At 35.3% G+C, this 27,876-nt stretch overlaps 2 protein-coding genes across 3 annotated transcripts in view; both read left to right on the top strand.

The window, feature by feature from the left end:
• The first annotated feature begins 2,234 nt into the window (after window positions 1-2,234).
• Window positions 2,235-16,704, top strand: PSMC6 (proteasome 26S subunit, ATPase 6). The gene is made up of 14 exons (XM_011385420.2): window positions 2,235-2,388; window positions 3,402-3,481; window positions 3,578-3,617; window positions 3,865-3,917; window positions 5,742-5,809; window positions 6,053-6,167; window positions 7,935-8,022; window positions 9,703-9,764; window positions 9,851-9,974; window positions 10,129-10,190; window positions 11,631-11,751; window positions 11,892-11,972; window positions 13,197-13,268; window positions 16,209-16,704. The coding sequence occupies exons 1-14, from the start codon at window positions 2,262-2,264 to the stop codon at window positions 16,325-16,327; spliced, it is 1,212 nt and encodes a 403-aa protein (XP_011383722.1). The 5' UTR covers window positions 2,235-2,261; the 3' UTR covers window positions 16,328-16,704.
• Window positions 16,705-18,494: 1,790 nt separating this feature from the next.
• STYX (serine/threonine/tyrosine interacting protein) overlaps window positions 18,495-27,876 on the top strand; it is a 30,122-nt gene continuing 20,740 nt past the window's right edge. Inside the window, exon 1 of one of the 2 annotated variants that reach the window (XM_011385407.2) lies at window positions 18,495-18,874. In XM_011385407.2, coding sequence (XP_011383709.1) covers window positions 18,818-18,874 — 57 coding nt within the window. In that variant the 5' untranslated portion in view covers window positions 18,495-18,817. The remainder of the gene's footprint in view (window positions 18,875-27,876) is intronic. The other variant, XM_011385399.2, reaches the window with a different exon arrangement.

Raw genomic sequence — 27,876 nt, 5'->3', positions numbered from 1 at the left:
GCTGATGTATCTTCACGGCGTGACAGCTGGCTTCCCCCAGAAGGAGCGAACCAAGGGAGAGCAAGGCGCAAGCCTCAATGCCTTTTATGATCCAGCCTCTAGTTGTGTATTGTCACTTCTACTTTATTCTTTTTGTCCAGAGCAAGTTGTTAGATGGGGATGGTGGGTGGAGGGATTAGGTTCCACTTCTTAAAGTAAGAAATAACAAAGAATTTGTGTACGTGATTTAAAACCACAACATCCATCAATGCTAAATTATAAGTAAGTCAATTAGGAGACTATACTATCCTTAAATAATTTTTTGAAGATTTAAATCTATCTCATTACTGTTTGTTATGACATCACTTTTAATGGCCTCCCAAAAAACAAGATAGCACTACTTTCTTTCTCATATCTCTTCTTTTATACTCTATGATATTGTAAGTTCCTTGAGGACAGATGATATTTCTTAATCTTTGTCTCTCTGCTTACCTATCGCAGTGTCTAATATATTCACATATTCTTTCAATAACTTGTAAACATATTCTGGTAATACAATAATAAGCAAGAAATAATCACAGTCTTTGTTTTTCTGGAGCTTACAGTCTATTGGGAGAAAAGACATTAAACATTTAATCATACTTATGAATGTATAATTACAAATTGAGCTGCATTGTCTGAGGAAGAAGAATACAGTCTTACAGGTGCATATAAAAAAGGAACAGGGCTGTTCTAGTGCTGTCATGGGGAAAATAGATAGGAGATTCATCTGAAGTGGGAATTTTGCCAGATGGGTGAGAGAAAAAGAACACAGGTCAAAGGAGTTTGAAATATTGATGTGTTATGTTGAAATAACACATAAGTATGCGCTCGCAAATATTTATTAAATTGAACAGAAATGAGATGTCTTTTTCTTTGTCTCATCTTCTCTTCTTTACTTCTTGATGTCAGAGGTGATATATTTTAATATGGATGGACAATAGTTGCAGCTGAGTGGGAGAAGGGACTATTCCTGCTCAATCCATTTTCTATTGTTATCTACTGCAATACCCAGTTATATTCAGAAAAACGGAATAGAATATTCACACAATACACATAAGATTTTTTTCCTAATAAATCTGAAGACATTTTATGTGATTTTGGTAATTTAATTCACATAAATTTATACTTTATATGTAGAGGTAGGATATACCTAGTTAAATTCAAACATCCAGGGCCACTGAATAAGATGAGATCAAATGGACTCTATTTGGGGAATTTGGGAATTTGATTGATTCTATTGTAATAACAATAAATTCTCTCCAGGAACAATTTTGGGAATAGGTACAACAATAGGGACCTGTACTGCAAAAACTGAGATCATTACTCCCCTTAAAATAAATAATTTAAAGTAACACCGTTGAATGCTTACTATGTGCCCGCTGTTGTTACTAGTGATAGGCACACTATCTTATTTAATACTCATGACATCCCTATGATATAGGTATAATCATTATGCTCATTTTACAGAGCATTGAGAAATTAATTTGTCCAAAAGCACAGAAATCCAAAAGACAGTCCTGTGAGACTTCAAATTACTGATGGTCTACTTTAGCATCTTCATCTCGTGCCCCGCATCATCAGTCTCATTGGCCTCATTTCTGTTGCTGGAAATGAGCCATGCTCTTTTTCATCTCAGGATCTTTGCACTTGCGGTTTCCTCTGTTTGGAAGGTTCTTTTCCAGTTTGTTGCACAGCTGACTCCTTATCTCACATATCTTTTCTAAATTAGTTCTCCTTGCCTTACTCTCATCATGTTTTATTTTCATTTATTAGTCTGAAATTATTTTTTTTCATCTCCCCACCGGATCATATACTTAGTACCTCATTCACTGAATGAATAAATGAATGAAATAGCCTACTCTTTCTGTACCTGGAGGTCTTGGATAGTGCTGTGTCATACTAATAGACTATCGAAGCTATATATGGAGGTTGCACATTCTGTACTTCACTTCCATCTCAGTTTATTTCAATGTCTTTTGTGGTTCCAGGACAGTAGTAATTTAAGAATACCTAGGCCTCTCCAGGGACGACCAGGGTAACAGCATCCTGCTTTATCCAGCCTGGCCTGAAGGCGACAGTGTGGCGGGAGGCCTTCTTACGCGCACTCCCGCGCCCTGGGTGAAACGAGACGCAGAAATCGGAGAGGTGGAGCCAACCGGAAGGGGCGGGGTCGTCCACGAATCCACGCCTCCAGGGAGGCTCTCCTCCCTCGCCCCGCCCCTTCCCCCGCCCAGGCGGCCATGGCCATTCCCGGCATCCCCTATGAGCGGCGGCTTCTCATCATGGCGGACCCTAGAGATAAGGCGCTTCAGGACTACCGCAAGAAGCTGCTGGAGCACAAGGAGATCGACGGCCGTCTCAAGGAATGTGAGTGCACCTTTCCACTTAATCTCGTGCCAGGGCCCGCTTCTGTCTCTGACAAAGCGGAAGCCTTTGGCCGAGCCCGACAGCCGAGCCCTGGCGATGGGAAGGCCTCGGTCCAGGGACAAGGCGCTTTGTCATCCGGCCCTGAGATTGGGAAGCAGAACCTCTTCGGGCGTGGAAGTGGCCCACTCTGGTCCAGGTGATAGAGAGAACATTCCCAGTTCTGAGATGGAAGTGAAAGAGGACTAGATAAGGCGAGAGGGAAGAAATGGGCCAGGGATGTTTACCAGTTTGGGGTGTAAGGAGAACAGTGCGGAGTCTCGGGACCAGGAGAAGGGAAGAGGTTTGAGTCAAGGAAGCTCATGCAAGATATGAGACTCGGGAAGTTGGTTTGTTAGTGGAGTGGAGTGGAGTGGAATGCTGGACGCAGAACTTGAGGAGTACATTGGTAATAATAAGCCTCCTCGTCTTTTCTCATGTTTCGAGTTGTACTTTTATCAGGCACACAAGTTTCCCTTACCTCCTGTGCTAAAAAGGCACTTACATTTTTTTAGAGTGCACCTTCACTGGCAAGCCTGAGTGGTTTAATTAAATGAAAGAAAACCATAACTATGTAATTTTGCGGAGCACTGCACCTGTTGACCTTATTTACGGTAGAAAGCTAGAGAGTAATAATCCATGTGGGTAGGTGAAGAGGTGAGGAAGAGTCTAGTTTTTATCATTTGAATCTGTAGTCGCAAATCCGGAAGCGTTAGTATCTGTTAAGAATGTAACCTAAAAAGTGCTTAAACAATGAAATATTGCGATTAAGAAAAAATGATGGCGCTTTCTCTGTAACATTGTTTTTAAGTGTGCCATCTACAAACAGCATTATTTCTTTTGTGGTTTGATACGGTGGATATAAAATATATGTAAAGTGAAATAGACTTAAATAAATTTAAGTAAAGTAAGATTTAGTAATTTCAACTCACTAAGATTATGGTTTAATTAAAAATGTTCAAATTTTATTATTTCAGTAAGGGAACAGTTAAAAGAACTTACCAAGCAGTATGAAAAGTCTGAAAATGATCTGAAGGCCTTACAAAGTGTTGGGCAGGTAAATAATGGAGTTTGGGGTGTAAGGGGTGATGGTAATTGCGTTGTTTTTTTAGCTGTTAGCAGAAAGTAATGCTTTTTTTTCTTTCTTTCTTAGATTGTGGGTGAAGTTCTTAAGCAGTTAACTGAAGAAAAATGTAAGTGGATTAGATTGTTAGTAAAGAAAAAAGAGTGGATTCCCCCCTCCCACCACCAACTTTTGAAAGGCTCATTATTCTAATGACCATAGTGAAGGTAGATGCTATACTTACATAGATTTACTTTTCTTTCACCTCTGTATTATTTTCTTGGAGGACAAACATAAAACTCAACCTGCCACCTATGTGGGTATATTTATTTTTTACTTGCTATTTTTCAATATGTTCTTTTATTTTCTTCCTCTAGTTATTGTTAAAGCTACAAATGGACCAAGATATGTTGTGGGTTGTCGTCGACAGGTAACACTTTACATCTGTATAGTGCTTTATAATTGACAAAAGCTCTTTCACATAAGTTATTTAATTCTTGAGGTAAGCAGGTCAGGTAGTATGCCCATAACTCCCAAAGGTGATTTGCTCAGATATTACTAGCAAAGCCTAAAACTCAAACCATGAGCTTTGACTCCTCATATTCTCTACTTTCTACTATATTGAGTTGCCTCAGTCAGCACTACACTCTTAGAAATCAAAGACTTTTAGAACTTGAAAATACCTCAGATCATTTTTTTATTTTAATGTCTTTTTTGAAGGGGACTTAAAAAGATTATACCCTATCAATTACTTATGTTTTATATTTAAACATTTCGAAATATTACTTACAGTCGTTACTATAACTATAACCAAAGTTGATTTTAGTATGAATTCATTTAGATTAGAATAGGCAAATTGAAGTAACTCCACATTTCATTTTTCAATCATCAAAAATGCCAACAAATGGCTTTGAATCATTTAGTAGCTTCTGAAGCCCATTTATGTACCACCCTGTTCATTAGGAAGTGTCCTTGGAGCATAGTTATAAATTCATTGGGAAGAGCTTTCTCCAAGTATTTGTTGTAACAGGTTCAGGTTTTAAAACATTGATAAAGCATGACTGTAGAACAGAATTTAACCCAGGGACTAACTCTGATTTTAGAATTTTGCCAGGCATATAAGTGGGATGACATTTTCTAAATCAAAATATTAGATGCCTAGTCTGACAAAGGATTTTTAAATCCCTTTCAGGGCCCTTAGGATGCCAAACATTGGCATTTCTAAGGTATTTTATGGTTGTATGAGGGCAAGAGAGTATTTGAAACTGGGAAACATTAGAAAAGCCAGAGTATATATTTTCTATAGATGTAAAATGTTGAAATAGCTTCACATTGATCTCTGTTTAGCTCTTTCTCAAAGTACCTCACTGTCAATTTTTTTTAGCTTAAGTATTTTGCCTGTCTCCACTTCATTTTGTCACTCAGTCCTAAACTTAGAGCTCTTTGCAAAATCCTGTGAAAAGTGATCTGTAATTTGTGTAATTCTGAAATTGTATTGGCAAGCAGTTTTTTAAATTATAAAAAAAACTAACTTTAGTTTTGAAAAGTAAATTCTAACCAAATAAGTTACTCTGCCTAAATATGCCAATATTTAGTATGATTCAACCTAATATATAACTTATTTAGCAGTGTCTGATAATGTAGCAAAGGCACGAATGATAATTGCTGGGGTTTTTTTGTTTGTTTTTGTTTTTAGCATTTTAATAAAAATCTCTAAGGAGAAACAGTGTATTTCCCCCTTACCTTCTGTGATCAAGTAACACATTCTTCCTAAAAGCTATAGTTTTTAGAATAAATCTAATGGGCATGACTTTAAAATGCTTCTCTTTTCTAAGAATGTTCACTTAGCTGATGTCTGTATAAATCCTTTGGTACTAATTGGCAAAGTTACTGTACTGTATTATGGTGCCTGAATCAAAATAATGAGCAGAACTATATTAAATAGTGAGCCTTTGAAAGTAAAATACTAAAGTCCCTTCTTTAAAAACAAGATTATTACTACCTCAGACTTTGTGTGTGCGTGATTTTACATTTCATGCTGAAATTGCATAGAAGAGCATTCTTTTAGGGGGAAGATAGAAATAACTTTGAATTATAACTTTTATACCCTTCTGTTGGCATGGTGTTTATAATCTAATATTAGTGTTCTCTGAGGGTAAAAATGGTTACTTAACTTCTAAATATAACCTTCTTGTTAAGAGTGTTGCTCCCTTTATTAAGCATTTATGTAACTCTTTTTGTTTTGCAAAATTAGCTTGACAAAAGTAAGCTGAAACCAGGAACAAGAGTTGCTTTGGATATGACTACACTAACTATCATGAGGTAGGTTTCTTATTCTATTTAGTGTACCTTTGTTTTCACAGAAGATTTTATCCAAAATATATGTTTTTTTGAGATCATTCAATATTTTGCCACTTTTTCCCTTTTACTAATTCCTAATTAATTTAAACATGTTTTTATAAAATTACCTACAGGTGCTTACATAAGCGAGTCATTTATACTCTATCTATAGGCCAAAAGAAAATACATCTCTTAATTAAAAGAAAAATACACACCTTATTACAGATATTTGCCAAGAGAGGTGGATCCACTGGTTTACAACATGTCTCATGAAGACCCCGGGAACGTTTCTTACTCTGAGATTGGAGGGCTTTCAGAACAGATTCGGGAATTAAGAGAGGTTGGTAGTTTATTCTTTGTTTTCTGAACTTTAAATAATGAGTATTGGTTTTAAGGTTCCTGCAGGAAGAGAGAAGATGAAAAATCACTTTGTCCAAATAGTGGTTACTGAATATTACACATTTAATATTCTTATCGAGATAAGAATAGCCCTGAATTTCTAGCTATGAAAATTATAGCTGTTTATTAATTTGGAGATAACTTGGTATTGAAAAATCCTGCTCTTTTTGACAGAGAAGAAGAAAAAAACTAAGAATAATTGATATAATTCAATGCCCGTGCCATTTGTGATTTTGATCATTGTAGGTTACTTGGATCAGAGTGCATTTGGATTATGTGTGTAACAAAGTTTTTCCCATATCCTTATTTGCTTCCCACCATTATAGTAGTGTAAGTTACCTGTGCCTTAAATATTTTATTTAGATAGAGCTGTTTGCTGCCATTTAAGAAAAATACTGGCTTTAGGGGGTTTAAACCTTTTAAATTCTTAGGTGAAGGAACTAAACAGAATTGCCTTGCTTCATAGCACAGATGACTTCTTAACCATTCTCTTTAAAGCAAATTTATTGTCCTATTAATTTCATCCTAATTTAGGATGGAAATATTTAGGAATGAAGGAGGATAGTCAGAAAGGTTTACATCACCTGATTCAAGTGCTAAGCCACTAGCTTTCAGACTTTAGTACATTAAATTTTCTATTACTCTTATTATTAAAGATACAGATTCTTAAGCCCTCTGCATGCTTTGGATGCAGCAGATTGTGGGTGAGACAAAAAAGCATTAAAGCAAGCATTCCAGGTAATTATGAAACCAAATTGTTAGTTGATAAAGCACTAGCCTGAGCATAAATTAAAACCTAGTCTTCTCACCTTGTAGTTAGTGAAAGGTCAACAAAGGAAGAACAGTGCTTAATGGAACTGTGAAATCTTATCTTTTATAGTGATTTGCTGTGTTAGCCATAGAAGCAAAAGGAATCCCCCCCTACACACAACACACATGCATGTGCGGTACCCTTTTCCATATGCATACACTTCAGAATATTGATTTCTCACACTTTGGCTTATCTTAAATCACACCTTACAGACACAACTATTCAATGGAAGTTTAACTCTCAATTTACTGGTATTCTGAAGAGTTTAAGTTGGGCTGTCAAACCCTCAATTTTTCTATTCTCTAGTTTTCTTTCCTTGAATCAGTTTTAGTAGGACATTGAGAGCAGAATATTTAGTTCTTTTAAGGTTGCTATGATAAACTGCCAACATGTAAAAATTTTATATACCTTTTCTCCTAGTGGCAGTTATAACTTACCAAAATTTATTTTATAATTATTTTGTGTTATATGCCCAAATGCAAAATAATATAGATCTTTTATTTATTTTGCGTGACTGATTTTTTATAGTATAATTTTTACATTGAAGCATAATTTATATTCAGTGAAATACAGATTTAAAATGTACAATTGAAGTGTGTTTTGACCAGTTATATGCCTGTGTAACCATCACTCTAGTCAAGTGTGTGGTTTGTTTAAAATAACCACACACTTTTTAATGAATTAATCTAAAAACATTTAAAAATTTTCAAAGATGAGATACCTTAAATCTACCTGAAGAAAATCCTCTAATATAAATGGTTTTACATAGCATGGAATTCTAGATCTATTATAAATTATGATGTGTCTACGTAACTACGTTGATATTTTACTTAAAATATTTGAAAGTACATCAAAATCTTTACCAGCTGTTTAAGAAACATGCAACTTCTTTTCTAGGTGATAGAATTACCTCTTACAAACCCAGAATTATTCCAGCGTGTAGGTATAATACCTCCAAAAGGCTGTTTGCTATATGGACCACCAGGTTAGTATTGAATTATGTCTGCTCACTAATAAATGAATTAATTAAGGAGTAAAAAAAATAAGATGGAAATTTAATATGGGCAGTTCCAACCTCTACTCTGTTCAGAGGAAGGAAGGGATAGAGGTGTGTCTACTAGTCTAAGCATGCTTAGTCCTCTTGTGCCTCATAAGGTACAAGTTAACTCTTGAATATAACTTTTGATTCCCCCCAAATTTAACTACCCTTGATATCCTCAGGGATTGGTTCCAGGGCTCCCACAGATACCAAAGTCTACAGATGCTTGAGTCATAAAATGGCATAGATCAGTGTTTACAGTCAGCCCTCTGCATGGGCAGACTCCTAACTGTGAATCGAAACAGTATTTATTGAAAAAATCTGCGTATTAGTGGACCCGTGCAGTTCAAACGCATGCTGTTCATGGGTCGTCTATGTATCTTAACATACCATGTGATTCTAGTGTAATGGTCCTATGTGGTTCACACACCTGAGACACTTTGAGGAAGCCTGCAAGATCAAAACTCACTACACACAAACAGCACATACACATTCAGTATCCTTTTCCATGTGCATACACTTCAGAGTATTGGTGTCTCACACTTTCATAATACTAAGATGTAAGTTGCCTTTTTCACTGTGTTGGTGTCTGTGCTAATGGTGTAAAAAAGCAACGTAGGTAAAACTGTTCATGCCATAGCATGAATCAGTTAAGTCAGTGGCAATAAATGATACTAGTAGTCTCTGTGTTCTTGACCACTCACACTTGCAGTTTAAAAAAAAATGCCAGTTTCACTTTAAAATGTCCTTGGTAAAGCAGTAGAAATTATTAATTTTATTAAGTCTTGATCCTTGAATAACATCTTTATTCTGTGTGATGAGGTAGAAAATACGTATAAAGCACTTCTGCATATTGAATAGGATAGTTTATTTCTTGTGTAATTATTTGAGTTTTTAACTGAATTAACTGCTTTTCACAGAATACCGTTTTTACTTTAAAGGATACTTTGCAGACAGTCTGTGGTTATCAGACTGGTTATTGGTTATTCAGACTGATTATTGGTTATCTGGGACACATTTTTCAAAAATGAAGGACATTAGCCTGTAATGTCAAAGAAAACAACTGACACCATCTGTAGCCAGTGATAAAATTTGAGCTTTCAGGTGAAAATGATAGTTTTTGAAAACTTATATTTGATACTATGAGCTTACAGCTTTCTAATATGTTAATTCTTAAAAGGATGAGATTGGTGATGATATTAATAAATGTAGTTTTTTAATATTCTATAATGAGAAATGCCTATTTTGAAAATTTCCATAACTCACTAACCAGTAGTTTCCAAATAACCAATACTTGATATACAATATCTTGCATAGGTGTAAGATCCATTTAGTGTGCAGGCTAGATTAACGGATTTCAATGTAACAAGTTTCCATTGTAGACTAAATAGGGTTTGATTTATTTCTAAGGTTATTTTATTCAGTGCGCTTTAAATAAAATTATTTAAAGGGATATTTTGAATAAAATTTAAAATTTTAATATTGAAAGGTGTGCTTTGGAATTTTTGATGGAAATTTTGTTTAGGATTTAGCTTCCATTTTGCAGAATTTACTATCCTAAGGATTACATTCTTAAAAGGCTTTTGAAAGTTTGTTTTGTCCATCTAATTAGGACTTCGTTCCTAGGTACAGGAAAAACACTCCTGGCACGAGCTGTTGCTAGCCAGCTGGACTGCAATTTCTTAAAGGTAAGGGATGATTCTTTTTGTAGCTGTTGAAATTAAATTTTATTTGAACTATCTTATGTTTACCTTAATGTTTTTCCTTTTATCAGGTTGTATCTAGTTCTATTGTAGACAAGTACATTGGCGAAAGTGCCCGTTTGATCAGAGAAATGTTTAATTATGCCAGAGACCATCAGCCATGCATCATTTTCATGGATGAAATAGATGCTATTGGTAAGAATAACGCCTTTTAAAATTTATTTTAAATTTTTCTTGAAAGTGTTAGGAAATTTTTAGAAATCCTAAAGAATGTATTGTATTCTGCTTTCTTAAATAATAGTTATAGAAGAAAAAATAATGCATATGGGTTTCCGTATCATTATTTCAGGTGGTCGTCGGTTTTCTGAGGGTACTTCCGCTGATAGAGAGATTCAGAGAACTTTAATGGAGGTAAGATTTGGTAAAGGAGGTTTATAAAGAAATCAATGTTTATTGAATAAAGAAGTGAACACTGGATATTTGAAAGTCAAATATATACAGTGTTTAAAATGAAGAATGCACTTAAGTATGAAATTTGAAAATATTGACAGGAATGAGCACATTTCTCCACCACAATCTCTAGTAAGGAAACGACTGCTAGAAAATAATAGGCGTATCTACAAAATTCCCATTTGATTTATAGCTGTATTGGTCTGTCTTTTGAGCAGACTAGCCATTCAGATACTTAAATTGTACATTGCATTATTTATATTATGAATGTGATCTTATGCTAGTTTTATTAAGACATTTTATGAGTAATGGACAGATTAAAACTGGTGGCAATAAATAAGTTATAATTATTTATTAATGTTTTACAACTATAATTTCCTTTTCTCAATTATATGTATGAGTCTGCTCTAAAAATCAATGACGCTTTCCTCTTTATTGCTGAGAATGAGAGGAAACTAAAATAGTTTTGATAATGGAAGAAAATGAATAATGGGATATTAGAATGTACATGAAGCTTTTCCTCACTCCAGATTCTGTGAAAGTGGTGGCAAGATCCCAAATACATTCTCCCACTTCTTCAAATAGCAGCTAGGTAGTATAGATAGTGCTGTATAAAATTCTGAGAATGGGTATCTGAAATTTTCTTTTTATAAATTATACTGATTTGCTCAGAAGATATACAGTTTTAGAATTAGTTGTAGAGTCTCTTACACTTTAAATCGAGGTATTTTAAAACATCACAGATACTAGTTTTATTTATGTAACTGATATGTTGTCAACTAACATATTTTGGGACAGACAAGTCAGGCTAGCTGTATTTTAAAGAGTTTGTTGAACTATAATTAGGTTTTTCAACCTTTATTCAAGAAAACTTTAGGAATCAAAGGAAGTATGTTTAATATCTCAGTATTTCTGTTAAATTATTTGAAAAAATATTTAATGGACTTACTGTCAAATTTGTAGAAAAATCATTGTATCTGGTTATCCTAATGTAAATTTTATGTCAGGCATACCATAAACAGTTTAAACATTAGATTTTATTATTTTTATTTTTAAAAGTAATTGTATGAAAAAAACTCGGATGTTGGAAATTAAATCCACATAATTTAGTTTCATAATTCTTGACCAGATGGAAACCTTCAGACTTGTTTAAACTACCTGAAAGCTATAAAAAGGTACATAATTAAATAATCTTGCAACTTTGAGAATGGCAAGTATATCCCTTTATAATAAGAGCGAGAAAAAAAATAGGATTCCATAAAACGATCATTTTTAATGTTACATAGCTATCTGTAGTCAGTACATTTCATGGTATTAGGCATATTAAGAATGTGCTATGTATCTTTTAATAATTGGGTTGTTTTGTAAAATCTGTAATTTTTATTACAAATATATTCTTAGTTACTGAATCAAATGGATGGATTTGATACTCTACATAGAGTTAAAATGATCATGGCTACAAACCGACCAGATACACTGGATCCTGCATTGCTTCGTCCAGGAAGATTAGATAGAAAAATACGTGAGTTAAAGTTCTTTACCTTCCGTCCATTTCTCTCTATGTTCGTTTTCCTTTTCATACCTCCTCCTCATCCCTACTTTATTTAAAAAACAACAAAAAAAATGACTGCAAAAGAATTTCTTGTAATTTCTTATTTTCAGATATTGATTTACCAAATGAACAAGCAAGATTAGATATATTGAAAATCCATGCAGGTCCCATTACAAAGCATGGTGAAATAGGTAAGGAAATAACCTATTTTTATATATTTACATTTGGTAAATTAAGCAAAATGCTATTGGATATCATTGATAGTCTGTTGACTCTGGTTTTAAAATTTAGCAAACACGATGGTCTTAATTTAAGCTAATATTTATTGAACATCTGCTGTATGCTAGAAATTGTTCTAAGTACAGGGTTGTAGAACTTAAATTCATGTCAGAAAATACAAAGTGAATAAAAGATATATTGGATGATGATAAGTGCTATAGAGAAAAATAAATCTAGGAAAAGGGGACTAGGTAATGCCAAGAGCAGGCGCGAATGAATATATAAATTCGTTCTTGGTTTATATATATATATTTCTTCCTGCTTCATTCCTTTTCCTGCTTTATTTTTCTCCATAACACTTATCACCATCTAATATATATATTTAAATGGAAGTAAGGAGAGTGAAGTACAGGGAAGGACCCTGCACTTGAAGTGCAAGAAGGTGATTTTTAAGCAATGAGCTGAAAAGGCGAAAACTAGAAATGAATATATGTGGGAAATTTATACAGCGGGAGTAGCAAGTAAGACTTTGAAGTAGATGCATGCCTGGAACATTCTTGAAGCAGCAAAGAGGCCAAGGTGTCTCTGGCAGAGTAAATGGGACAGCAGTAGCAAGTGAAATAATAGAAGTAATTGGGACCAGAATGTATAGCCTTATTGGGCCATCGTGTAGGAACTTTGGCTTTTATTTTTAATATGGATGCTACTGGAGGATTGTGAACAAAGGAATGATATGATCCTAATTTTTTGTTTTTTTTAATTTTTTATTAAATTAGAAATACATAAAAGTAAGTATAAGATTATAATGAACTTCAGACCCCAGCTACTCATCCCCCAGCCTCAATAATTATTAACTCTTGGCCAGTCATGTTTCATCTGTAATATCTCCCACTCCTTATCTTTCCTCTGTTTAAAATACCGTCTGAAGTTCAAACATGATAACTTTCACTGTGTGAAACAGAATAAGATGCTTTCAGATATTGAGGATATTTCTTGGTTTTAAAGTTTCAGAAGTATGTTTATTTCTGCTTGGTTCTGGTTTACTTAACAGAAGTATAGTTTTTGGTTAATATTGTGGAATGTTAATGGAGCTGATCAAATTCAAAGCAAGCTCTTCAGTTTAAATTTTCCATATGAGCATAAATCGAAAAAAGTCTTTTTTTTAAACGAATTTACACTATTTTTTTCCTAAACAGATTATGAAGCAATTGTGAAGCTTTCAGATGGCTTTAATGGAGCAGACCTGAGAAATGTTTGTACTGAAGCAGGTATGTTTTTTTTTAAATACAGGTTTTGCTATTGGTTTTTATTTAATTTGCTGAAAATGTGCTGAGTTTGTCTCAAAGCACAGGCAGGGCTTTGCAAGGATTTGGGTGCTCATTTTGGGGGGAATGATTCCAGGAAGCAGGAGAGAGCAGGGTAAGTGAGATGGAAAAAGGGAAAGCTGTTAAATGGTGCACCGTTGTTGATGTAGCTGCTCTCAGCAAGGAGGGTTTGATTCTGAGGAGACCCTTAGAGAACCCATATAGAGTGCTTTCTAGGATTACCACATTTGTTTACCAGCTCTCATCCGCTGTTGGATGAGATTTGCACTTGGGTATGTTGACTCTTCTGCACTTCTGGATACCTTAGGCGGAATGTGGAAAGACATGCATGTGATAGGATATGGCCCCCTGAAGTAAGTCTGAGACTGATGCAGGCCTGGGCAAATTCCCCTGATTGGGGGAGTCAAGTCCTACACAGAAGAGAGAGAGAGAGGGAGGGAGAGAGGAAGGGAGGGAGGGGAAAGAGGGGAAGGGAAGGGGAGAGACTAGGGAGAGAGGGAGTTTGTGGCTGAGTGTAAGAAAGAATTCAAACACATGCCAGAGTTAGAGTCAAAAGGAAAGTTTATTAGAGAAGGGATAATGTTCCGTAGAAGAAAAAACAATAGAAAGCAAAGACAAAAAGGCAAGAAAAAAAAAAGCCTCAGGTATTGAGGAATCCAGTTTATATATCATTCTTAGTTTCTATGAATTACTGTTTATAGACTTTGTTTACATTTTCCTTTGATAGGGGCATACAGTGAGAAACGATAAGTAAAAGGTCTGCTGGCAATTCCCAGCCTTTGATCCATAGGTTTCTCATAATTATAGCCATAGGGAATGAATTCAGCATATTGCAGTCTGTGAATATAGCTTGATTTAACATTTAGTTCTCTTGTCTCCTTCGTACATTAAGACTGTACAGAACGGTGCCACACCTATGGCCGAAACAAGACCGGGTCAGCACCAGAGGAGTCTGCTGCAAAGCAGATGACATGTTTTCTGATACAAGACTGTCAGCAATAGGCTTTGAAAGATTGATTTATGAATTTTGTGATCATGAAACTTGCGTAAAATGTAATTGTTTTTTAATACAATTTTTTCTCTGGATTGTATGATCCTATTTTATTTCTGGTACAAAGTGGCTTTAAAACTCTACACAGAGTCATTTAGTCTTTGTCCCTCCATACAGAATCTTAAAGTCAAAAAAAGTTAATTTCTATTATAAGTGTTAACAATATGTGATTTCCTCTTTTTTCACATCACCTCTGGAGCTTTGTATTTACATTTCTTGTAAATTCATCAGTATTTAAAAAGGCTCCTCGGGCATGACTTTTCCAAAGGCATTTTCTTTGTTGGGTATACTATGACTCATTATCTGAATCAAAGATCTGCAGGTCTAGAAACTCAGTATGAATTAGGGTAAGTCATGCTCTCAAAGACTTATTAATGAACAGAAATATTAAGAGGTAAATTGTCATGTAGCTTGAACTACTCAGTAATTTATATTTCTCTTTTTCAAAATCTACACTGGATCAAATTATTTTCAAAGAGTGCTTTAGTGAAATTGGAACCCAAACAAAAGCAGTGTCATAATCTTAAAGGCTGATACCATCAAATTGTGATTGTCTCCTTTTTTTTTCACAGAGCTATAACTTCTATGCGGATTAAAATTTTAGCTCTCAGACATTCACATCTGGAGACATACTGAAATTCTTTAATTTTCTTTTTATTAAAATTCAAGCCTTTTTTGTTAACATATCTTTCTGTAAGTTAAAATACACTAGATTTTACTATGGTATAAACAACTATATAGTTACAGATTTCCATTTAATCCAGTGATTATTATACTTTTTGAATTAGAATGTATCTCAGATTCACTCACTCACTCAATTTGGAAACAGTCATATACACAAGGTTTGGAAAAATAACTTTCCTAATTTAGTTGTAGTCTTCTAAACAAGTTTTAAAGCTTCATTATTAAAAAAATTAGTCATTTCCATTCATCTGATATCTGAGGGCAACATAGAGTGGCTATTTTTAAAACTCCTTAAAATTAGAAACCTTGAAAGGGAAGATAAGAATTAACCTATAATTTTCTATTCAAACCCACTCATTTTATATAAGTGAAAATTCAATATTAGCAGATCCTCAATGAAAATATTAGTAGGATTCATTTAATTAATAGGCACTGATACCTTATCAGCTTTAGCTTATCTTGAAATTAGGATCCTCTCAAAACCTGGGACCCTTATCCATGATATAACTACATAATGTTAAAAAGAAAAGGCCCAAACAAAAAACTTTTAACTTGTTAAAAACTTGAAAGAAGTGAATTGTGATACTTGAATATGAAAGTCATAAAAATATCAATTTGTACATAAATAGGGTAATTTTAATATATGAATAATGGCACTGAGTTTTGTTAAAGCCCATTGTTGGCTTTTTAAAATTTCTTATTCTCTAAGCTTTTGATTATTAACAAGTAACAGCTATCAAAATTATTGGAGGTGTTTTGTGTTTTCCGAAACCATGCACATGCTCCTTCTTTCCAGGGAATTGCTGCCTGTTAAGAAATAACTGCTTAAAATGTGCGTTATGTTGATAGTTGGGTTTTTTTTTTTTTCCCCCCAAGATGCCATTGAATACAGGGAGTGTGTGTGCTGGATTTTAAATATTCAGATAATTGTCTCATTGTTTCCTGGCTTTTGGTTTGGAAAATAATGCTTACGATAGCTATGGAAATTTATTGAAAAATGAGAGAGTTTTAACAAATCAGAACTAGTGGTTCAGAAGTAGTAAATGTAGGCTCCTTCACATTTATGCCATAGAATTACATTATTTAGTTTTCTTATAAGAAATAATTCACTATTATATGTAGTAGTCATGTTGTTTTATTCTCTACAGGTATGTTTGCAATTCGTGCTGATCATGATTTTGTAGTACAGGAAGACTTCATGAAAGCAGTCAGGAAAGTGGCTGATTCTAAGAAGCTAGAGTCTAAATTGGACTACAAACCTGTGTGATTTATTGTAAAGATTTTGATGACTGCATGACAGACATTGGCTTAATATAAAAATAAAGTTAAGGTAAATAATGTATGTATTGGCAATGATCTCATTAAAAGCATATGAATAAATATGAATAACAAAAATTAGTAATTCGGTAATTCTACTTTTAAGATTGGTACAGTAGAAATTTGTATATTTGTTAATGTTGCATTTATTGCAGCAGAAGTTATAAAAGTATGTTGTAGCTTTTCGTATTTGCTGTGTGAACATTTTGTAAAACATTGAAAATTGTTTGAGATAGTAGTGCAAAAGAGCATTTCTTATGTCTTATTTTATATCATTTGTTTTCCTCATCCTAAAAAGTTGAATAAAATCTATTTGATTCAGTTCAACATATATTGTCTTTTGTAAGAGTACTTTTACTGTAGTCCTTTAGGTTCTTTAGTAAGTAAACTATTTAACAACCAAGATGAAATTGTATTTAGATCGTTGGCTTTTGAATTTTATTTTAAAATAGTACCCACACTGTTTTTCTAACAGCATCTTTTCGTATATAACATAGATGTATTTGTATGTCTATATATATATTCCTCCTTCCAGAAGGTATTTATTCTTCACCTACTATGACTAGACTGTATAATAGTTAATTGAAATAGTACATGCATATCCATAACCTTTTTTTAGATTATGATTGGAAAGTAATATTTGCTAATAAATATGACTTATTTTATTAAGTTATATCAGATGATAGTTCCCTTTCGAGAATGTTAAGTTCTGGATGCTCTTCCTAGAAAAATTCACACATATGTATATACAATTTTGCATATACTAAAACTTAAGGATATTTATTATTTCCCAGGCGTACCCATGGACTCTATAGGTATCTATGGATACCAGGCTAAGAGTGTCTGATGTAGGGGATGTCGATGTCAGAAATGTTCAAAACAAAGTTCTGTTACCTATACACAATTCTTTCTCATATCATGTGGGAATTAAAGCTTTAACAGATTACAATAGGAAGTCATCATTGGGCATCAGTTGAACTTATTAAAAGTGTTGAAACTTTAGTTTCATAAGCACCAAAGAACAAACAATATATGACATTGTACATTCTTCTAATTAAAAACTTACTAGCAGAATATTGTGCTTTTTATAATTTTAAAAGAAAAAACATAGTGATAGAGAAAATCATTCAAGCTAACCATCTAATACTCAAGTTATTGAATAGTTCCCTATCTATGTTGGCAGTGCATTTCATAAATATGACAATATAAAAAGTAATAGGATGTTTGTGTGGGGACGGTCTAGGTAAAACATCTATGTGATTCTTTTTTATCCATTGTAATTCGCAATTTAATTAATAAATGACTTTCTTGCCTTTTTACTTTGGTTGTGGTCGTTTTTTGAAAAATCAGTTTGGTGTACAAACTTTTAATGTTTAAGTGTGGGTTCTTCCACTTCTAAGCTTGATTTTCCTCATCTGTTTGAAAACAAAGGATAATAGTATCTCTCTAAGCCCAGATAAAGTATATACCTAATCTTTATTAACAATACAGTATTAACTCTGACTCCTTTTGAAAAGATACTGAAAGCCATGTAGTTAACATGATGAAATAATAAACTTCAAATTAGAGACCTTTCAGTATTATGTACAATTTACTGAGCTAGAGATTATATTTCTATTTCTTAGAACTCTATTTGCCATTTCTAGTTGTCATATACCTGTCTATTGTTTCAATTTGCTTAAAAGTGATGGGTGTTTCGTTTTCTGTGTAGCATAATAATTTTAAGACGAATGCCCACTTTTTTAGTTATAACCTCAACACAGATTGGGCAGGATTCTGAGAGGGGAATCCTTTCGGATGTCAGTTGCGGGTGGCTAGGATGTTTTGCCCATTCTTACAGCAAAGAAGAGATTTGCGTCTGTCTGCAAAGGCCAGAGCTGTTTTGGATTGTCCCACTGCCTTTCCCAGCATCCACAGTCGTTTTCCCCTTCCTACCGCAGTCCCACCTCCTCCGCACCCAGCGAGCTCTCGCCGCAGCGCCCCCGAGGCCCCGCCCCCCGCGTCTGCGCTTTCGCGAAGGGGCGGTGCGGTAGCGCGCTGACACCTGGCGGCCGCGGGGGGCGGGCCAAAGGCGAGCGTGGGCTGGGATTGGCTGGGGCTGCGCAGGGAGGGCGGGGGGAAGGAGGGAGACGGTTGTAAGGCTCGTGCTGGTGCCCGAGCTTGGGCGGCCTGAGGGGCGCGGAGTCTCGGTGGGCAGGGAGACGGCAGCAGCATGGCGGCCGGGTATGAGCCGCCCAACCCTTTTCATCCTCGCTGTCGCCGCCGCCGACGGAGTCGCTGGGACCCTTTGGTCTGCGTGTGTTAGTTGTAAGCCCGCTGCCCGCCCGTCAGCCCTGCGGTCCACCGGCCCTCCTTCCTTTCACCGCCACTGCCAGCCCAAGGGTAGGGCTGGCGAGTAACTCCTACTCCTACCCCACCTACCAGCCCGCCGGCTGGGATCATGGAGGACGTGAAGCTGGAGTTCCCCTCGCTCCCACAGTGCAAAGAAGACGCCGAGGTGAGTCTGCCCAGTGACTGCCACGCACAGGCCTCCCCTTGTGGCTCTAGGCTGAGGGGCGACCCCAGGCCCCAACCGTCGAAGCTCCCAGCTTTAGGGGAGCCCTGTTGCCTCTTGAGTGCGTCCCGGGACCTCGGGGTGGAGCCTCCCTCTCTTGGGGGTGGGGTGTGTGTGTGTCTGTATGTGTGTGTGTAGGCTCTTACCCTGGCCCAAGAGTTTCTCTTTCCCTCTTGAGGCGTCAGCGGAGGGTCTGGGTCAGTTCTACTTAATTTAATGACATGAGCAAAAGTAGTCATTTCCCCCGTAGGTCGGCGTCGCGGATTTGGAGTAAGGTTCTCTTTCTATTGGCAAAGCAGTACTAGGGTAATGTTTTTAATCTCAGTTTGAGGGATATCTTTGCTGTCATAGATTCACTTGTGGGACACTTGGCCCCACATGTGGAATAGACCCGGGCCTGAAAATACAAATGCGCCTTCCAAAATTTTCCCAAAGTAGTACTCTTGGTTTTGTTTTGTTTTGTCTTGTTTTTTTGAGGCAAAGCTATGACCAACAAAATAAAATGTCACAAAATTTAAATCAGAAAAATTGTCCTTTGGCGAGAAGTTAGTTATGAGAATAAAATTCTTTATAACTTAGTCTCCCGATTTCCAATTTGGTTAACCCACCTTCTTTCTCCATCCAACGTTTCTATCGCTTTCCCCCTCATCTATTGCTAGTTTAAAATACTCTGTGGTATTGCAGACTACTTAATTAGAATTTCTGAAGTCTAAATTATTAACAGGAAGAGGATACTTAGTTAATGCTTTTAACAGGATCAAGAAAGAAAGAAATCTAAAATTTCTAGTTTTAAATATCTTAAAATTAATTCAAAAGAGAAAGCTCTATTTTTAAGAGACTATTTAATTTATACCAAATATTCCTTTTGTTTAATATCTTCATTTGGGTTTCACATTTTTTGTTTGGAGGGATCTTTTGCTTGTGGTAGTGATCCTTGAGAATTGCATATTATTTTCAGAGTACATTCTTAAATAGGGAAAAAATTGAATTTATGTTAGTTAAAAAACGAATTTACCAAAAAAAAAAAAAAAAGAATTTACAGTTTGTTCATTGTTTAATATGAAATAGTGTGAATGAGGTGTATGCTTTTATAGCCTCAAAATTATTCAGTAATTTAAGCACTGGAAGCAATCTTAGGAATAATGTAGCACATTCGCATTTTTAGATGAAAAAAAAATCGTACCTTTCTGAGTATAAGAGTTTAGGCCAAGGTAACAACACAGTAGCACAAGATACAGGGAAGACCTTGGTATCATGATTTTTAATTGTTCTTTTTAATACACCTCAATTCTTCACTGTTCTAATCTTAAAAATTCTAGTTTAAAATGTTTGCATAATTTACATTTAATCTTTTATTGTGTATATAATGTTTTATACCTGCAAAAATTGTAAAATCTTAATGAGAATATCGCCTTCTTTCCTGTGTGGGATAGAAGTAATGTTTAAAGCCTAGTAGATAATGATGCAAATATTATCTACTGAAAGCCAATTTATTCCTTATTTCATAGCATTAGATGTTTCTTTTTGTTGCAAAACTCAGACTGGTTTAAACAGAGTAAAGAAGTAACGAAATCCAGAATGGTAGGGGTGGCAGCTTCAACTCAGAGACTTGACTACACAGTATTATAGTGCATCACAACTGCCTCTCATCAGTGCTTCTCTCTACTTTCTGTCAGGGTCTTTTGCATTTTCTTGGGCTTCTCCACAAGTATGGAGTTTGGCCATCATCTGTTCCGCACAGCCTTATGGAGCCTGCACACTGAGAAATAAAAGCGCCACTCTCCAAACTTCATTATTTAAAATCTAGAGAACTGGCTCAACGTAGGTCGTGTGCGCATCCTTTGGATCAGTCACTATAGCCAGGAAGGGGTGAATACAATGAAGGACCCAGGATAGGTCATAATACCTTGACTGGAATAGTGAAGTTTATCATTGGTAACCCTCCCACCAAAACCATAGGAAATTTCCACAGAAGATGGAGAATGCTTTTTAGGCAGACAGAACTGTAAATAACCAGTAAATGAGGAATGTAAACTCATGGTAAACTGACTAATAAAACAATATTAATTTTCTCATTTCTAATGAGATATGTGAGGCATCAGATGGTTCTAAACATAGCAATCACTTCCACACTCCCTTGGCACACCTTTGTTTAAATTATAATCCAAATCGTGCTTTCGTAAAAATGGAATTCAGGTAGCTATGAATGCTCTTAATGATTAATGTGATCAAGGTATGATAGTTTGATGATCCTGTCATCTCTATAAGAATGTTTATTCTTTATAGGACAGTGCTAATGTTACTAGTCTAAAGTCCATGCGCCTGACTCTTGGAAAGGCCAAAGTTTGTAGTAAGGAAAAGTTTATTAATTGAGAAGGCACTAACCTAGAAGATGGGAGAGCTAATCCTCAAATTTGTCTTCAAGTACAAGAGTCCAGGCTTCTGTTCTGTCACTGGAAGGGAAAATAGGAGGGGCTGTTTATGTACAACTCAATCCCCAAACAGAATTTCCTTAATGATTAGCATGCCTATATGCAAGACAAAACAGGAGCTATTTGCCTGAAGGCCATGTATGGAACAATGCTTACTTGAATAAGATGGAGTCAGACCAAGCCTTTCACTCTTGTGCTAGCAAAAATTTAGTTGTGTTTAAATCAGTTTGCAAAACGATTGGCACTCCGTTGTTTAAAACTTTGCTGTGATAACCCCTAACATCTGCAAGGTCCTGTGTGACCTGCCATCTGTCTACTCTAACCTCTTTATGAGCTACTGTTGCAGAAAAGTTGGGGAAAAACTCAGACAAGCGAGAAATCAAGCTGCACCCTTAGGTTAGGAGAAACTCAGTTTTATTATGCAGGTGGTCCTAGAAGAGCTAGTGCTCTGAAAATCTAGGCACAGTATTTAGGGTCAGTTTAACTTTTTATACCTGCATTGTTACAGTTGGCATGGGCTGATTTACAGACCCCTGAAATTGCTATGGGCAGTTACAGAGCATGGGATTTTCTAGCAAGCACTAAGGCAATACATCTTTAGGGGAGAGTGAGTTCTCAGTTGACCCCAAGATCTTTGGCCTTGCAGCAAGCATGTTTACAGAAGCAGAAAAAAGACCTGATTAGAAATGTTGGCCAATTAAGTGGGAAATTCCTCTTCACTGCTCCTCCCCTTGCTCCTTTCTCTGTATGCCCTAGCCATATTCATCATCTTTCATTTCCTAGAATGCTTTAATTTCTCCCCCTACTTTAGGACCTTTGCATTTGTTATGTTCCTTTACTATGACTGCCAGGACTCCCCTTACCCTCACTTAATTAGCAACAGTCATGCATTGCATAATGACTTTTGCATCAACGAAGGACCACATATACTGCGGTAGTCCCATAAAATTATAATGGAGCTGAAAAAATGCCTTTTGTGTGGTGACATTATAATTGTCTAGTGCAATGCATTATACAAATACCGTTAGGTTACAGTTGCCTACAGTATTCAGTACAGTAGCATGCTATAATGGGTTTGTAGTCTAGGAGCTGTAGGGTAACAGAATTTGTCATCCCCAGATACATCTCTGGGGCATAAAGATTATTTAAGGCTGGTTAATTTTAAGAAATGGCAGATTTGACAGAAGCTTTGGAAACCAAGTAGTTTATCCTTTGTTAAAGACATTTACCTTTGTAAGGACAATCTTTATTTGTAAGGGTGTCTTGTCTCCCCATACCCCACCAGCCAAGAAGAGGGAGATGACCTTATCTCCAGAGGCTCTTTATCAGTGCAGAAGACGAATCTGCATAAGAGCCTTGCTGTTTTTTAATGTGCTTTTCCTGGTAACCTCCCATAACTGACTCCCCCACCCCTACCTCCTTTTGTCTTAAGCTGAAGATGATATTTAAGGTGGCAGCTTCAGCCATTTTGATGAGTTACTCAGTTTTCCTAGGTTTTTCCTGTTAAACAGAAAACCTGCAGGCCCCAAATGGCATCACTTGTGCTGAAAGCCCATGATACCAAACCTAGATTTAATACCTGATCTAATTGCAGTTTCCATCTCTCCCAGAAACTGTTAATCAATCAATCTGGAATTTCCTGATCAACACTGAGGTAATCTGCCTGATAAGACCTACCGCCTTCCCCTGAGGGAATGTGTCCTTGCCTGAATAATCCATTCTTGATAGTTGAGTCTTACTTGTGGCAAGATTATAGTATTTTAGATGTGAGGAAGAAATGAAGAGCTTACAGTACCAATTTTTAAACTGGTTGCATAGTTAGGGCTGTTGGTTTTATAATTCAAAACTTAATGTTTTATTTTCAGATAGAAAGGGAAATATAATTTATTTCAGTTGTAGTTTAGCAACTTAAATGTTACCCTTTCTATTTATCTTTTGATTCCCATAGTACAGAAAAAAAATAGGAATTGCTTAATATCTCTAACTGAGCATCCCTCTTCTAGCTCCTTTACATTTAAAATGGTGCCCTTTTAACCTGACTGTAGAGTGGTGTCACCCAGGAGCTTTTTAAAAATAGCCATGCCTGGGCTGACCATCACCTATTCTGATTTAATTGGTCTGAGATAGAGCCAGATAATTCTAATGGTAGCCAGGTTTAAGGCTAATGGATTTAGAAGCATTTTACTCCAATGCTTCAATGCCTTTCCATATTCTACCAACCCTCTTGTTTTTGAGTGAAAATCACCTTTGTTCCTTTGGTTTAGGCAGAGCTTGAGCTAGGGGTGGAAACTAAAGAAAAGGGCTTATTCTGGAGAGGATACATTATTTTTGGAGGAGAGAGACTGTAATACTAATTTTTCTGTTTTGTGAAATGTCCCAGCTCAGGTATAGTATTCTGATATATTTTTTTCCCCCAAACTGCTCCCTCCACCTATGTAAAATTTTTAATCTATGTGGTATTTCTAAAAATTATGTGTTTCAATCCACCTGATCCATATGATAAAAATTAAATTTTTGCTTTACCTGATAGTTATAGCCTATATCCTTTGGTTCATTTATCGTATATTCTGTAGTGCATTTAGTTATTTATTGGTCCGAACATTTTTATAACACTTTTTCTACCTCCTAAGTGCAACTTTTTAGGTTACATGTAACTTTGTATGAGAAGGAAGGAAACTATGGTACTTTCTATCATTGATGATTGAAGGATTTTCACTTGTGAATTAATTTTTATCAGCAGCATGATGTGTTTCACAATTAGGTATATTTTGGCTTAGTTGGCTTACTTTGGTTTGAAAAATGTAGTTAGACCGCTTGGCTAATTATTAAAGTTTGAGAAATTGATTCTACTAATTAATAGTAACTCAGTAGTTTGGGAGTGCTCCCATTAATACTACCATCTCTAAAGTGATGGATTTTAGGAGAGTATAGGTAGGCTGAAATTAAGATTGAATGTGATTTAAGCAAAACTTGGTTATTAGCGACATGATCAAACAGATGAATGTTTGGTAGAGCAAGACTAAACATGAATGACTTTTAAAATCTTGATTTAGTATGTTAAAGGCATAGCAGGATTGGTAGACTAAGAAGGTTTAGGTTTGTTTTGTAGGTAAGTAGTAATCAGGGCTAGGGCAACAAAGAAGGAAGACTTGAGAACTGGATCCTAGCACCAGGAATAGTTCCAAATGAAATTTTCTGTGAGAAAGCTTTCTAGATTTCAAAAGATCCATGCTTATCACAGCAAATCCTGATTCTCACTAAAGGAGGTATCGTGCTTACCTGTCCTATGAATAGGAGTAATTTTTCGTTCTCCCCTACTAGGCAACCTGCTTTTTACGCCTGTAGTATCTTTCTTATATAAATATAGCAGCAGTCAGTCCTTCACGTACTATTGCATGCAATCTTATGGGAAGCTCAAAAATTTTTTGAAGCCTTGTTTTACTTAAAAATTCAGGTAAATTATGCATTCTATCTGTTTTCGTCATGCACAATTTAGAGATTTCATTTTAGGTAGACTCAAAAGTACAAGTTTCTTTAATAACTTTTCTTCTTTCTCACAGCTCTGGCAGATTCCTTCAGGAATATAAGGGTGGCTGTTTGACTTTTCAAGAATCTTTTTTTCAAAAGGAAAAAGATCCATAGAACCTAGTGCCATGGATCTCCGAAATGCACATCTATGGCAGGCACTATGCTCAGTGTTAGGAGTACCATGACTAAAATGACAGTCTTTAACCTAAGTTTTAAAAAATTTTTCAATATAAAAAGGTTATAACCTATTGGTAAGTTAAAGAAGCAGATAAACATTCAAGTTTGTACAGTTCGATTACATTTTCCTCTACTGGCTTGGAAATTATATAAGTACTTTATTCTGTTAATCCTCATAAATGAATTATTATTATTTTATGCAGCCAACATTTATTTAAATGTTGACTTTAAAAGTTGTTTAAATAAAATTTGTTTAAATATTGATAAATATAACATATATTGCCATATTAATTCCTTCTTACATTGAGAGTCGGTATAGAGTACTGATTAAGAGAATGGACTCTGGAGTTAGGCTACTTGCACTTGAAGTCAGGGCTTTCTGTGTCCAAAATAGAAATGCAAAATAGAAACAATAGGACCTGTTCTTCAAAGAACATCTTTTAGAAGTTCCTTAAATAAGAATCTGCTGGTAATAAACAGTTTTTGTTTGTATGGAATTGTCTTCTATTTCACTCTCATTCTTGAAAGATGATTTTCAGAGCATATATTCTAGATTAACGATTATATATTTCTCCACTTTAAATGTATTGTTCCTGTCTTCTGGCTTTCGTTCTTGCATTTGAGAAGCCAGGATCAGTCTAATTGTCTTTCCTTTGTATGTAATCTGTCCCTTGTATCGGGATGCTCCCTTTTTTAATAGAAATAAAATTTCTATTAAAAGAGTGTAATGCACAGGTATTAAGTGTGCAGTTCAATGAGTTGATAAATATATGCACCAGTGGAACTACTGCTACTGTCAAGCTATAGGCCATTTCTGCCACGTTGGAAGTTACCTCATAGCCATTTCCAAGCAATTCTACCAACCTCATCCCATTGTAGACAACAAAATGTTATAATTTCTATAACATTAGTTTAGTTTTATTTGTTCTTGAACTTCATATAAATGGATCTATACGAAATGGACTCTTGTTTATGGCTTCTTTCACTCCACATAATATCTATGAAATTCACCTATATTGTCGTGTTTATGAGAAATTAATTCTTTTTTATTGTTGAGCACTATTTTCATTGTACGAATATACCATGAATAGACATTTGGGTTATTTGAGATTATGATGAATAAAACTGCTTTAAATATCCTCGTACAAGTCCTTTTATGGATATATGTTTTTATTTCTCTTTGGAAAATCCCAGGAGTGAAATTGCTAGATAATATGGTAGATGTATGTTTAACATATCATTGTACATTCCATCAGCAATGTTTGAGAGTCCCATTTGCTCCACATCATCACTAACATTTAGTCTTTTTAACATCAATCTTTTTAACTTTAGCCTTGGTAGGTATGTAGTGGCATCTAGTGGTTTTAATTTGATGTTAAGTACCTTTTCATGTGCTATTTGGCCATTAATATATCTTCCATGGTGGGATATCTTTGCCTATTTAAAAAATTGGTTTGCCACTTTGTTGTATATTTACGGAGTTTTTTTAGATACAAATCTTTTGTTTGATATATGTATTACATATATTTTCTTCTAGTTTGTGGTTTGCATTTTCATTTTCTTAGTGTATTTTATTGAGCAGAGGTTTTTAGTTTTGATGAAATCTAATTTATCAATTTTTTTCCCTTTACACTTTGTACCTTTTATACCCTAAGACATCTTTGCTTTTCCCAAGGTTGCAAAGATATTCTCCTATATTTTCTTCTAGAAGTTTTATCATATTTTGCATTTATGTTTATACATACACCCCTTTTTCATTTATTCTGCAAGTGTTTATTTTGGGCCAGGCACTGTCATCAGCATTAGAGATAAATACAGCAATGAAGACAGATGTGTGTGTGTGTGTGTGTGTGTGTGTGTGTGTGTGTGTGGTGGTGATGATGATGATGATGTTAGGATCAAGATTCATTTTATTATCCAGATATTTATCCAGGTGTTCCAGAACCACTTGCTGAAAAGACTTTTTATTCTCCATTGCATTGTCTTGATATCTTTCAGGAAAATTGACTGCATATATATGTCTTTTGGACTCGAAGGTGTGGAAAACAAAATTCTCTGTGTTTGGTGTGCTGCTAGCTGCTGTTTCATTGTTTACCTGTGGATTTTTCACTTATCCTGCTTAGGATTCATTGGGCTGCCTATTTCTGAGGCGTGGTATCTTTACCCAGTTTTGGAAATCATCATTTTATCTTGTGTAATATTATATTTTCTCTATTTTTTTATCTTCTACTTCTGAAACTTAGATTCTATGGATGTTAGACCTTTTACCTTTTAGTTCTATCTTAAATGTCTGTTAACTGCTCATATTTTCTAATTCTGAAGTAAGTCATTTCTTGACTTTTGTTTTCCATTTCACAAATTCTTTATCTGTGTCCTTTGTTCTGTTTAGCCTATCGACTATTTTTTTGTTTTTTGTTTTCTACATATCCCTTTGGCTCTCTTAAAAATCTATTTCTTAATTTTTGTTCATACTTTTGATACTCTTATTTCTTATATGTAAATAGATGAAATGTTTTGTATTTTTTATTGTTGTAATATCTGCAGTCTGTGGGTGTGATTCAGTTACATCTGCTTTTCATGGTGGCCTCTTCCTCCCTCCCTTTTTAAAATCAGTTTTTTATTGTGAGCTCATTGGAACTAATCTGTGTGAATTATTTCTGGTTTAGATTTAGAGAGAGAATGCATTTGCTTTGCCCAGGAACCCAGGGACACTGTCTACCCAGGACCACTTGACATTAAATTTTCACTTGGCCTCATAAAGATAATGGAATTATAATGCCAAACTTGAGTGAAGGCCGGATTGTGGTT

This window comes from Pteropus vampyrus, unplaced genomic scaffold (genome assembly GCF_000151845.1).
Source record: "Pteropus vampyrus isolate Shadow unplaced genomic scaffold, Pvam_2.0 Scaffold15, whole genome shotgun sequence".
Lineage (NCBI taxonomy): Eukaryota > Metazoa > Chordata > Mammalia > Chiroptera > Pteropodidae > Pteropus > Pteropus vampyrus.
The sequence above is the reverse complement of the archived record's forward strand: the minus strand, read 5'-3'. Positions and strand labels throughout refer to the sequence as shown.